The sequence below is a fragment of the Barbus barbus genome, assembly GCF_936440315.1.
Source record: "Barbus barbus genome assembly, chromosome: 25".
Classification (NCBI taxonomy): Eukaryota; Metazoa; Chordata; class Actinopteri; order Cypriniformes; family Cyprinidae; genus Barbus; species Barbus barbus.
Genome location: NC_136753.1, coordinates 29,990,902 through 30,003,938, shown reverse-complemented (window position 1 = coordinate 30,003,938; position 13,037 = coordinate 29,990,902). Strand labels below are relative to the sequence as shown.

Below are 13,037 nucleotides of genomic sequence, written 5' to 3'. Positions count from 1 at the left end.
GTGCTACTCATGACTGCTTTTGTGCTCCAGAGTCGCATATATATATATATATATATATATATATATATATATTATTATTATTAAACTTACTGCATTTTCTTCTACACTCTGGATGTACTCTATATGCATGTATTTAATTTTATTAATATATTTAATTTTGTATATAATAAAAATATTAGAAGTATGTGTGTATGTATAATTTTTTAAAATTGTTTTCTGTATAAATATTAATAGTGCATGTGTTTGTGTGTGCAGACTGGCTCCGTCAGTGCGATCGCCCTACAGCGAGGTGTCACCCCACAGCAGAGGGATGTTTAACCCCTCCATGACCCCGGGAGCCTGTATGGACCCCTACATGCGGCCGCCGCACGGCATGATGGGACACCGCGGGATGCCTCCGCCTGAGAGTGAGCGCTCGTCATTATCATTCACTCATCAGACGCAGATGAGGAGTCTCACATTAACTGCCAGTCTGAGGAAATAAAGTCTGTGTTAAAAGCAATAATAGTGTTGTTGTTGTTTTAGGTGTCAGTGGCGCCCCCTACTGTAACCAGAGCATGATGGGATCTCATCACAACTTCATGCATAACCAGCCGAGATCTGAACACATGGGATCAGGAGACGGTGAGACGACAAACTCTGTCTCAATAAACCCTTCACTCGACGACTTCAACATGATGCGACCCGTTTAGCATTTCTAAAACATGACAACTTTATTTTAGGAGAAAAAACCCTACGTTTGATTAATCTCGATTAATTTATAAGTATACTATTTTTCATTGTTAATTCATGTCTGTTCATAATACATGAACTCCCAAAGAGGGATTCCCTGAGATTTTAGGTTGATGTTTTAATAATTTAACATCACATTTTAATAATATAAAAAGTTTTTTTAGTCTATTTTGATTAGTTTTGAATTTGTATTTATTTAATTATTTAGATTATTAGCTTTTCATCAGCTCACAAACCCTGCTTTAAAGTTTATTTATTTTTATTTTATTATTATTTGTATTATTATTACTATTATTGTTAGCTTTTTTTCCAATTCTGGAAACCTTGCATAAAGAAAAATAAATGTATCCAAGTTGAGATTTTAAAAGTGTAATTGGTTCATTTTGGTTGCTGTTTTAAAAAAAATAATAATTAATTTGTTTTAATTTTTATATTTTATGGTTAATTTATCCAAACTAAAATTTGAAAAATTTAAGAGTTTCATTTTGGTTGTCTATTCATTTTACAATTTAATTAATTATTAGTTTTTCATAAACTCACAAACCCTGATTGGAAAACCCTTATCTAAATGTTTAGAGTTTTATAAATATTCTAAATAAATTCTAATATTCTAAATTAATTCATGTTTATTCACAATGCATTGACTACTTTAATTTAAAATGCAATAAAATGGCTCAGTGTTAGTTGATGATATCTAATGCATGCTAGCTAACTGAACCTCACTCTGAAGTGTTTAAAAATCATGAATGAAATGTTGAATATGATCTTTATCTGTATCCGGCAGCGTCTTGTTTCTCGACGCCTCGCTCCGTGCTGAAGTTGAGTAAGAAGCGAGCGCTGTCCATCTCGCCGCTGTCCGATGCCAGTGTGGACCTGCAGACGGTCATCCGCACCTCGCCCAACTCTCTGGTGGCGTTTGTGAACTCACGCTGCGGGCCGAACGCTGCCAGCTCGTATGGGCATCTGTCTGTGGGCAGCATGAGGTGGAGATTCATCATTAACACTTCAATTACACTCATATTCCCACGCTTCCTACACATTTTCCATTTTAAAATTCCATACTCCATTTCCAAGCCTCTCAGTAGATCTTATTTTAGACCATATTTAACATTAATAGTTCATACGGCACTATTTCTAGCTTTATATTTGGTATATGAGACCCTGCAGCACAAAAGCAGTCATGAGTAACACAGGTATATTTGTAGCAATAGACAACAATACATTGTATGGATCAAAATTATACATTTCTCTTTTATGACAAAAATCATTAGGATATTAAGATCATGTTCCATGAAGATATTTTGTAAATTTCCTACCGTAAATATATCAAAACTTCATTTTTGATTAGTAATATGCATTGCTAAGAACTTCATTTGAACAACTTTAAAGGAGATTTTCTCAATATTTAGATTTTTTTGCTCCCTCAGATTCCAGATTTTCAAATAGTTGTATCTCAGCCAAATATTGTCCTATCATAACAAACCATACATCAATGGAAAGATTATTTATTCAGCTTTCAGTTAATGTATAAATCTCATTTTCGAAAAATTGACCCTTATGACTGGTTTTGTGGTCCGAACCTATTTCCTTGGTGCATCACTGCCATCTTACTATCACCTTTACATATATAGCGCTTTTAACAATGAATAAAGTAAAATAATATGAATAAGGTGAGAGCATGGATGCACATGAATTAATAGAGATCTACTTGCTCACAATGTGGCTTTCCTTATGGTAGTATCTCTAATATCAAGGCCTAATGTCCAATTTAGCTCACGAAATGGGCTGATGGCATAATACAGATATTGTCCTATTTGCCAAGTTCAAGGGTCTATAAAAAAGACTGGTATTGTAAAAAAAATTTTTTTGAAAATGTGGCTTCATCTCTTCTCAGGTTTATAATATTTATAATATGGGATGTTTGTGTTTCAGTCCGTTATTGGGTTTCTCCAGCTCCATGAACTACTCTTGCAGACCGCAGGGGAACATGTACGGCTCTCTCGCTGCATCATACCCCCGACTCCACGCTCCGGCCAAACACACACACGTGAGTCCCTCGCTCTCTCGATATTTTAGTATTACTTATATATTATTATAGTTTTTGTTAATATTTTAAATTGGCAGTGAAAATAGCAGTATTTTTCAACAGTATGCTATTTACACCAAGTGCAAATTGCTATAAATTCTGTTTACAATATATGTTAAAATAGCAAAATTCTCAGTGTTGGGTAAGTTACTCTAAAAAAGTCAGTAATTACTAGTTACTAAATACATCTTCAACAGGGTAATTAGATTACTTTACAAATTACTCTCTCCAAGTATTTAATTGCTTATTACTAATTACTTTCTAAATCCTACATCAAAGTTAATGAATGATACAACGATAGACATGAAAGTTTTAATTCATATTTAGTTTATTCCCAGTTAGTAATTTTAGTGCTTAATTTAAAATAAATGAAAAAAGTACAGTTTTTGCCATTTTTATTCTTTTTTTAATCCTACTAATGGATTTATTTCAGTTTTAGTTCAAATGTAGTTTTACATTTTTTTCCAGTTAGTAATTTTAGTTTTTAACTTAAACTAAATGACAATTTGTAATGATTTTGCCAGATTATTGTATAATGTTTTTGAATAGTACTATTTGGGTTTGATTTTTATTTTTTTGTTTTAGTTACATTTTAGTTTTTTATTTAGTCATTTATTTATTTTGTAAAATAAATAAATTAATAAATAAAAATTGTATTTAGTAACTTAAAATGGAAATTGGTCATTTTGCTTTTTTTTTTTTTATACTACTATTTGTTTGATTTTATTTCTGCTTTCGCAATTTTATATATTTCTTCAGTTAGTCATTTTCGTGCTTCATCTTAATCTAAATGAAAATTAGAAATATGTTTTTCATCTAATATTAATTTTATTTGACCTTTATTTAAATTATCAAAATGTTTTAGTTTTAGTTAATGATAATAACCCTGCTGTGTGTCTTCAGCTGAAGACAGAGCCTGTTCTGGGCAGCGTGATGGACAGCATTAACATCAAGAACCTGGAGGAGCATTCGGAGGGAGACGTGGCGAGTCCATCCTCAACTGGAACCCAGGTCGCCTTCAAAACATTGTCTAATGCTTGACTAATGGATTCACATCCTCCAAATTTCGGTTGCAGTAAAATGGGTCCATGTTTATGTTGTTCAGATATGAGCTCCTGCGCTTTGTTCCTCTTCTGCAGGATCCTCTTCTGGGTTTACTGGAAGGCAGAGATGATCTCGATAAGGAGGAGAAACCTGAACCAGAGGCCGTTTACGAGACCAATTGCCACTGGGAGAGCTGCAGCAAAGAGTTCGACACTCAGGAGCAACTCGTGCATGTAAGACAGAGAAAAAGAGATTCCTTTCAAAGAGTCATTTACTCACCGGCATCGTTTCAAACCTGTATTCACAAAAAAACTTCATCTTCGTAAAAGGAATAGTTTCTTGTAAAAATCATAACCATAGTATGCATGACTTTTATGGTATATAGCGAGATTTCTGAAGTCATATGATAGACTTATGTGATAAAAGGAAAATTAACCCTTCGTTCGCTAATAATTTTCTCTGAAATCTCATTAGTTTTTGCATTAAGATTCAAAAATGGCACGTTGCACCAGGCAGATGTTATTTTGCTATTACAAAAAATAAAAAAGGTAAATTAAATAAAGCTGAAATAAAATAAAATATAAATATTAGATGAAAAACCTAAACTTGCAAAACATAAATAAAAAAATGAAATGAATAAGTTTAAGTGCAAGTACAAATATTACTAAAATTAAACTAAAATTATATTGAAAACTGAAAATATACAAATAAAAGCTAAAATAAAATAACGTAAAAATTAATATAAAACATTTATAAATATAATAATAATAAATACAAATATAAAATATAAAAAGCTAATAAAAATGGAGAACAAACAACAAAAATTTTAATTAAAAAATTTAATTAAATTGAAACTGAGAAAATAAAAATAAAAGCTAATTCAGAATATTAATAAATACTATAATTTTAAACTGAAATAAAATAAACTTAAACAGAATATATATATATATATATATATATATATAAGAAGAGTTTATTTGCCAAAACTGGTAACTCCGTTGTTTAAAAATGTAAAAAATCATGTTTTTTTATTATGTTATCATGTTTTTATTGTGTTTTGTGTTAGTTATCTGTATTTTTTGTAATGTTTTACCTAATCAAAACTGCGGTTTGATTGAGATTAATTGGTGAATGCACAATGAATTCATTTGCAAAAACAAACTCTTCATATATATATATATATATATATATATATATATATGCAGTATATAGTGGGAAGTCGTGGCCTAATGGTTAGAGAGTCGGACTCGTAATCCAAAGGTTGTGGGTTCGAGTCTCCGGCCGGCAGGGATTGTAGGTGGGGGGAGTGAATGTCCAGCGCTCTCTCCACCCTCAATACCACGACTGAGGTGCCCTTGAGCAAGGCACCGAACCCCCAACTGCTCCCCGGGCGCCGCAGCATAAATGCTGCCCACTGCTCCGGGTGTGTGTTCACGGTGTGTGTGTGTGTGTGTGTGCATTTGTTCACTACTCACTGCTGTGTGTGTGCACTTGGATGGGTTAAACGCAGAGCACCAATTTCGAGTATGGGTCACCATACTTGACAATACGTCACGACTTTTTACTTTAGTATATACTGTATATGTGTGTGTGTTTGTGTGTGTATATATAAAGGCTAAAAAAGACTGAAGCACGTAACAAAATTACTCAAATTAAATTGAAAAATGAAAATATTAAAATAAATAAATAAATACTATAATAGTGAACTGAAATGAAAAAATATAAATATATTTTAAAAAGCTAATAAAATGACGAGCACTTATAACAAGACTACAAAAAAAACTGAAAACTGAAAAAAGCTAATTTAAAATACTAATAAATACTATGATACATACATAATACTAAAATAACACTGGCACCAGCAACTTTTTGGATCTCTTGTCTGTTGTCATGCTTTTTAATCTGATTTTCCTTTGATTTTCTGTACAGCACATCAATAACGAGCACATCCACGGCGAGAAGAAGGAGTTTGTGTGTCACTGGATGGACTGTTCTCGAGAGCAGCGGCCCTTTAAGGCCCAGTACATGCTAGTGGTCCACATGCGCAGACACACGGGAGAGAAACCTCACAAGTGCACTGTGAATACACTCTCAGACAGTCAGCCATATCTGTGTTTGATCCTTCTTGACAACAATGTAACATAAATGTTTCTGTTTGTGCGTATCAGTTTGAAGGCTGTAATAAAGCGTACTCGCGTCTGGAGAACCTGAAGACTCATCTGCGCTCACACACTGGTGAGAAACCATATGTGTGTGAACACGAGGGCTGCAACAAGGCTTTCTCCAACGCATCAGACCGCGCAAAGCACCAGAATCGAACACACTCCAATGAGGTAAACTTTTAATTTATTTTATTTATTGCTTTTCTTTTCCCACTTTTCATAATATAAATACAGCATCAAAACATGCCTCAATACATTTAATGCAGTCTAACCTGATATTCTTTATCGAATTAATTCACCACATGACCTGAAAAAAGCAATAAGCCTGTAGTTAACAATGCATAAATTTAACTTTGTTTCCAAACGTTTGGCTACAGCTGCAGATTACATGCCAACCATGCTCTCCTGTTTCTGTCCTTTAGAAACCGTATGTTTGTAAGATCCCCGGCTGTACGAAGCGTTACACCGACCCGAGCTCTCTGAGGAAGCATGTGAAGACAGTACACGGACCTGAGGCTCACATCACTAAAAAGCACCGCGGAGACACCGGACCACGTCCTCTGGGTCTGAACCCTGCAGGTCAGACCTCTGAACTTCTGATAGAAAAAGAGGAGAGAAGCAGAGAGGACTGCAAATTACTCGCTCCAGAAACTGCACTGGTAAGACAAGCTTTGCCCTCTTTTTCTCTTGACTATCCACTGCAGGCCCGGTTCTCAAACGAAATCAAAAGCACCCTCAGTTAAAGCTATATTAGTGGCATTTTATTGCAATTTTAGCAAACTATCCATTGCGTTATGGTTCGCGCTCTGGAGATAGATTTCTATTTCAACGTGTTTTTGCAGCGTTGAGCAATGTAGCTAATCACAGACATATCTGTTGATTTCTTGAATCAGAGGCGCTTAAGTTAGAATCCACTTTTTTGTTCAGGTATTGTGAATCACCTCATTATAACAAAGTGTAGATGCGATGTAAATAAGAGATTTGTGTGCAGCGTAGAGAACTATTGATAATAACGTATCTTTGTGAGATTGCGATAAACTAAGATGAGTGACAGCTTTTTAGTGATTATAAATGAAGCGCTCTTTGCACCATATATAATATATATATTTATATATTGTAAAAAAAAAAAAAAAAAAAAGTTGACCTAACTCAAAAAAATAAGGCAACCTATCGCACTCAACTTGTTAACTCAACTAGCAACCGTCAACTTAAAAACAGTAGTTCATCTATTGAATAAAAGTGTTATAAAATCTGTCAGAACAACCAATAATATGGGTAGTATTTGCCTCTTAAGACTATTTAAATTTTAAATAAGTAAGAATATGAACTCTGATCCACATGAGAGCTACCTGACAGTAACAGCAGCAGCATAAATTAAGCCAGTAAAATTTAAAACAATAATATTTTAATAATAATTAACATAAAATGTTTTCAAGCTGCAATGCATGCTGCAATATTGTTCAATGTAAAATTGTTTGTTCAGGTGACTCAATTTGAAAAGTTGGGAGAACATTTGGATATGTTGTGAACAAATACTTATGTATCTAAGTAAGGTAAACAACAACTTTTACTAGCGACATGTTTAGAGTATTTTTGTTCAATTCACACCAAAAATTCAACTGAATTATCCTACTAACAATTCTTTGTTCAGGCTACTTCTTTACATTGGTTAGTAGAAGTTTTCGAAAGTTGGATTTTTTACAGTGTATATATACAGTATATATGTATATATATGTTAGAGCACCCTCACTAATTTAAGAAGCACCCTCAGTGATTTGATTCTGGAGCCGGGCCTGATCCATTGTAATGGATAACTGTGTGCATAATAACTACAATATGTCTTGAATCATTTCTAGAAATCCCAGCCAAGCCCTGGCGGCCAGTCATCCTGTAGTAGCGAACGTTCTCCACTAGGGAGCGCCAACAACAACGACAGTGGTGTGGAGATGAACCTCAATGCGGCAGGGAGTCTGGAGGACCTGACCACACAGGAGGAGAGCGGGAACACCGGCGTGACCGAGTCCGGCGGCTCGGGGGGAATGTGCATGTCGGTTCAGGCCTTGAAGAGGTTGGAGAACCTAAAGATCGACAAACTGAAGCAAATTCGGCGGCCAACACCACCTGGGCGGAGCGCAGGGAATAAACTGCCGGCTCTTTCAGGTAAAAGACTAAGCAAATCAAGCTCTTGTTCTTTGTTTGCAATCAGTGTCAATCTGGTGAAAGGTTTTGTTGACAAATGGTATTTTGATTTCATCAGCAATAACAAATATTAGATGAAAAATGTTCATCATAATGATGCTAAAGCAGTTTAATTCTATGTGAGATAAATGCACAACATAACATGTGACTCTGGAGAACAAAAGCAGTCATAAATTGATTCTTCATTTTATTTTTAAGTGGCACTCTTGGTCCTCCATATTAAGGTCTTTACTTTATGTTTTATAGTAATCAAACCCATACTTTTCCTGAAAATCTGCCATTGAATAATTCTCATACTAACTTCCTTCTCTGCTCCTTTCAGCAACAGGAGAGATGATAGGCATGTGTGCGCCTTCACCCTTGCTCTCCAACCGGCGTGTAATGGAGCTTTCTGCCCCGGATCTGGGCGGAGTTAGCGGGATGGGAATGCCCTGCCCACCAAATGACCGGCGGGGCAGCGGCACCAGCAGCCTCAGCTCTGCCTACACAGTGAGCCGCCGTTCGTCTATGGTCTCACCCTACTTATCAAGCAGACGCTCCAGTGATGTGTCCCAAGTGGGTCACTGCCAGTCCGTAATGGGGACCGATGTTCCCGGCGACCCGCTGTCTCCTCAGAACAGCCAAAGAGGCAGATCATGCCAGAATCATACCCCCGGGGGGTTGCCAGGTCTACCGAGTCTGACTCCTGCGCAGCAGTATAGTCTGAAAGCTAAATATGCAGCAGCAACAGGCGGCCCACCGCCAACCCCGTTACCCAACATGGACCAACCTGGCAACCCTGGAAGATTCCTGAGGGAATGCCATGGCCAACCTCTTCCTCCATTTCTGCAGAAAGGCGGCATGAGGAGGCACAGTGCTAATGCCGAATACGGCACAGGAGTGATCTATCCACATCAGGCACCCGGGAACAACACGAGGCGTGCCAGCGACCCTGTACGCTCTGTTGCCGATCCGCAGAGTTTACCCAAAGTGCAACGCTTTAATAGCTTGAGCAACGTGTCCCTTATGAGTCGCCGCAATGCACTGCAACAGTGCGGGTCTGATGCCACTCTAAGCAGGCACATGTACTCACCTCGTCCACCGAGCATCACTGAAAATGTCATGATGGAGGCCATGGCCATGGATCCTCATGATACTGCCGAAGGCAGAGAGCAAGGCAACATGATCCAAGGTGCAGATCGAGCCTACATGGGCTACCAGCCACCTCAACAATGCAACCACCCTCACAATGCAAGTCAACTGTCTCCCGGACAAGAAGGTCTGAGTTGCATGGATAAAGTCTACCAGTCTCAAATGCAAGGTCCTTACCAGCGTGAGGAGATCTGTGCCACCGGGATAATGGGTCAGGCTGACATTGCGAACAATCTTCTACAGCAAGCCGAGTTCGGCATGAGCAACTGTCAGCTTAGCCCCTCCGGTCCACATTATCCCAACCAGGGTGATGGATCAGGACCCTGGGGACAGGCCAACCAGCTCCACAGCCCTCAGACCGACATGCAGTACCAGTGTGCAGGCATGCAAGGACAACATTATCCTCGACAGGGTGTATACAACCCTATATCTGACCCTGGCCATCAAAGAGTTACTGTAAAACCAGAGCAGTTCCATTCATCCATGGGAGGATCCAGTTCCTGCCAGAACACTAAACCTCTACACCAGCATCGGCATAATGCGAATATACAGGCGTATCCACCGCAGTCAGGTCAGGCTATCATGGGCAGGTCCTCCAATGCGAACTGTGACTTCCATCATGACCAGATGGGAACACAAGTCGGTCTTCCACAGCAGAGCCAGGCGGGATCGTTCCCGAGCGGTGGAGGGATAAATCTTGCACTGGCGGAAAGCCGTAGGTCGCAGACGCCAATGCATCAGATGAAGGAAATGATGGTGAGGAATTATGTGCAGTCCCAGCAAGCGCTCCTTTGGGAACAGCAGCAGGAGCAAAGGGTAGTCGATGGTCTCTCTGGGAAGCCTGATGGCATGGAAATGGGAGGAGATCAACCAGCTAACCAGAACCTTTATCCTGGAAACTCCTACCAAGGCTACCCGAATCAGAACTTGATGAGCCCACCACAGAATCGAGTTCCTAGTTCCATCAAGGAGCATACCGCTGGGATGCAGGGACCCTGCTACGGGCCGGATATGGCGCCACGACCACCTCAGGGACGAAAGCCTCTGAGTCGCCAAAATAGCCTATCCCAGCAGACAGGTGGAGCTTACCTGGGCAGCCCAACTCACCTGAGCCCGGTCCACTCCAACGCCAGTCCCAGGAGAGGAGTCCGTCTCCCACCGGTTCAACAACAGCAACAGCAGCAGCATTCGGAAAACTTCACCAATAACAACAACCCCATGTACTACTCAGGCCAGATACACATGCACCACGACATAGAGAAGACTCTGGATGGTCCATGCCTGGCCCAGCAGCACCTGACAGGGATAGACCCTAGTACCAAGCCTGCCTGGATGGCCTACTCGGACTCTGCACCCATGTCCAATGCCTTAGAAAACCTGGACTTGGAGAATGCTCAGATTGACTTTGCTTCCATCATTGATGACCCAGAACCTTCATCTTACAGTCCAATAAACCCACTGCTTGGACATCACCAGTGCTCCTCTCAGACCTCCTCCCGTCTCACCACACCCCAAACCTCCATCACCCTTTCCAATATGGCAATCGGGGACATGACCTCAATGTTGACGTCCCTTGCTGGAGAGAACAAGTATTTGAACAAATTGTCTTAAAGTGTTTATACATATAATTGGGCCAAAGTGAGCATGTAGATTCTATTGCCCTTTCAACACTAAATGTTCCTCTGGACATCCTTTTCTTGCTCATACGCCAAGTACCGATGGTGTCCTTCATGGGATCTCAGAGATTTTGCATAATAGTTTTGTAATTGTGTAAAATATGTTGCTGACCATTACCACAGAGGCCTAAAGACTATTACTGAAGGGGCATTCCGGTCACTACTGTGAGACTGTTTACGATGGAAATCTTGTTTAAAATGTAAATATGAGCTTTGGATTGTAAATGGTGGCAAGATAGTATAAAGAAAATCTACGTTTTGATACATATACAGATTTGGACTGGCACAAAAGCCACATGAACTCTACATAAGAAGACTGAAATACTAATTGAGTGAATGTGTAAAGGAAGAATCTGGTTGGCACGTTCTCTAGAAGTATTAGTAAAGACAGGACTCAAGTGCCTTTGACCAATGTGGCCTCTTTGATTCCTCATGAGACATATGGACAGTCAGATAGAAATACTCTTACAGATGGATAAACTCAGTATGAAGCCCAAAGTATACGAACACTTAATGTATGAGTACAGCAGAATGCATATCCTTTCAAAGTATAATCCATTTAATAATGCACAAAAACACAGGTGGCCGACACATGTGCACTAGACAGTTTCATCTTTGCCGATGTCTGTGCTATTTCTCTACAGAAGTAATGAGCAATAAAAACAAACGGCTTTGTTGTCTTTTAAACTAGCAGGTTTCTATATTCTTCTTGTGTCTCCAGTAGTTTGTCGTTCCATCTCGGGTTTTTTTCTACCATGAAACAACCAATGTCGCCACCTTGTGGACCAACTAGTTAGTGCAAAGGATGTGTTTGCACACGCTGAGGGTAAAGAGTACATGAATATACTTTGGGCTTAGGAGAAAGAGTGTTCTCACTAAAACGCATCGCTAACTGTCATAATGGCAGATTACAGAACAGTATTTTGAAGCTTTGTTAACTATCTCTAGGTCTAGACAGGAGCCTTTGAGTCATAATATTACTACAAAGTTCTAGTGTTTGTTTTCTGATTATTTGACTAGTCTGCTTTCAGACAGATATGTTAAAGGGTAACGGCACTGAGTGGTTTTTGTAAGATTTCTTTTAGTCTACGCTGCGCTATGTAACCCAAGCTAGCATGCATATGCATTGCACTGACAACAGCACTGAGCTGAGGAGAAGTGATGAATTTTAATTAAAGGTTCCATATAGTATGAAAGGTACATACAGTGCAGGTATTTTATTTTTTGGTTTTGAGTCCTCTGTTATTTCAACACATTGTCTACGTTGTGCTTAACTCGTTTTAAGTATCATTTGATCATTTAAGTGTTATCGAGGGCTGCAACCCTTTAAAAATCCCAGTGTTTCCACTTTCTGTGGCATACCAAAGACGACCGGCACTGAGACGAGTCCACTCTTGATATTTGCTAGACATCATTTGCATAGACTGCTAGACGTCATGTGCTTCCATATTGCTGCAAAAATGTAACGATGTTCTTTTGTATCATTTCCTCTTTTTTAAAGAAAAAAAAAAACATTTTGTGGTTTTTGCATTTCTGTGTGTTTTTATATCTGTCACAGTTCACTCAAACCTTTTTGCTGGCAAAAGTTCATAAAGTAGTAACAGATTTATGATATTAGCATTTATCTCATCTATTTACAAGGAAGTGATATTTTTGCGTACCGTTTTCTACATTTTTGTACAAAAGTACTATATTATACCAGTTTATAAATAAACAGAGCCTGTGATGGAAGAAAATGATGTACTGTATTATGTTTCTTTGTGCATTATTTTAGTATCATTATAGTTTTAATTTATATTTTGAATTAGTTTTATTTATAGATTTTTTTTCATTTTAATTTTAGTTAAAGTTTAAGTCATTTTGTTTTGTTTTGTCATTTTTATTAGTTTTTGTTTTTTAAGTTTTATTTCAGATTTAGTTCTTTTAGTACATCAAAAATGAAAATGAGAAATGTTGCAACTAGCTGAAATAAGTATTTTTATATTTTATTTCATTTTATTTTATTTT

The 13,037-nt window shown here is 38.1% G+C and overlaps 1 protein-coding gene across 1 annotated transcript in view; it reads left to right on the top strand.

Annotated features, from left to right (window-relative positions):
- Positions 1-12,759, top strand: part of LOC306845024 (zinc finger protein GLI1-like) — a 56,695-nt gene extending 43,936 nt beyond the window's left edge. The window contains exons 3-13 of the mRNA XM_079377522.1: positions 256-407; positions 526-624; positions 1,517-1,715; positions 2,665-2,779; positions 3,722-3,829; positions 3,958-4,095; positions 5,792-5,941; positions 6,031-6,195; positions 6,447-6,683; positions 7,881-8,184; positions 8,546-12,759. Coding sequence (XP_079233648.1) covers positions 256-407; positions 526-624; positions 1,517-1,715; positions 2,665-2,779; positions 3,722-3,829; positions 3,958-4,095; positions 5,792-5,941; positions 6,031-6,195; positions 6,447-6,683; positions 7,881-8,184; positions 8,546-10,965 — 4,087 coding nt within the window. The 3' untranslated portion in view covers positions 10,966-12,759. The remainder of the gene's footprint in view (positions 1-255; positions 408-525; positions 625-1,516; positions 1,716-2,664; positions 2,780-3,721; positions 3,830-3,957; positions 4,096-5,791; positions 5,942-6,030; positions 6,196-6,446; positions 6,684-7,880; positions 8,185-8,545) is intronic.
- Positions 12,760-13,037: the final 278 nt, after the last annotated feature.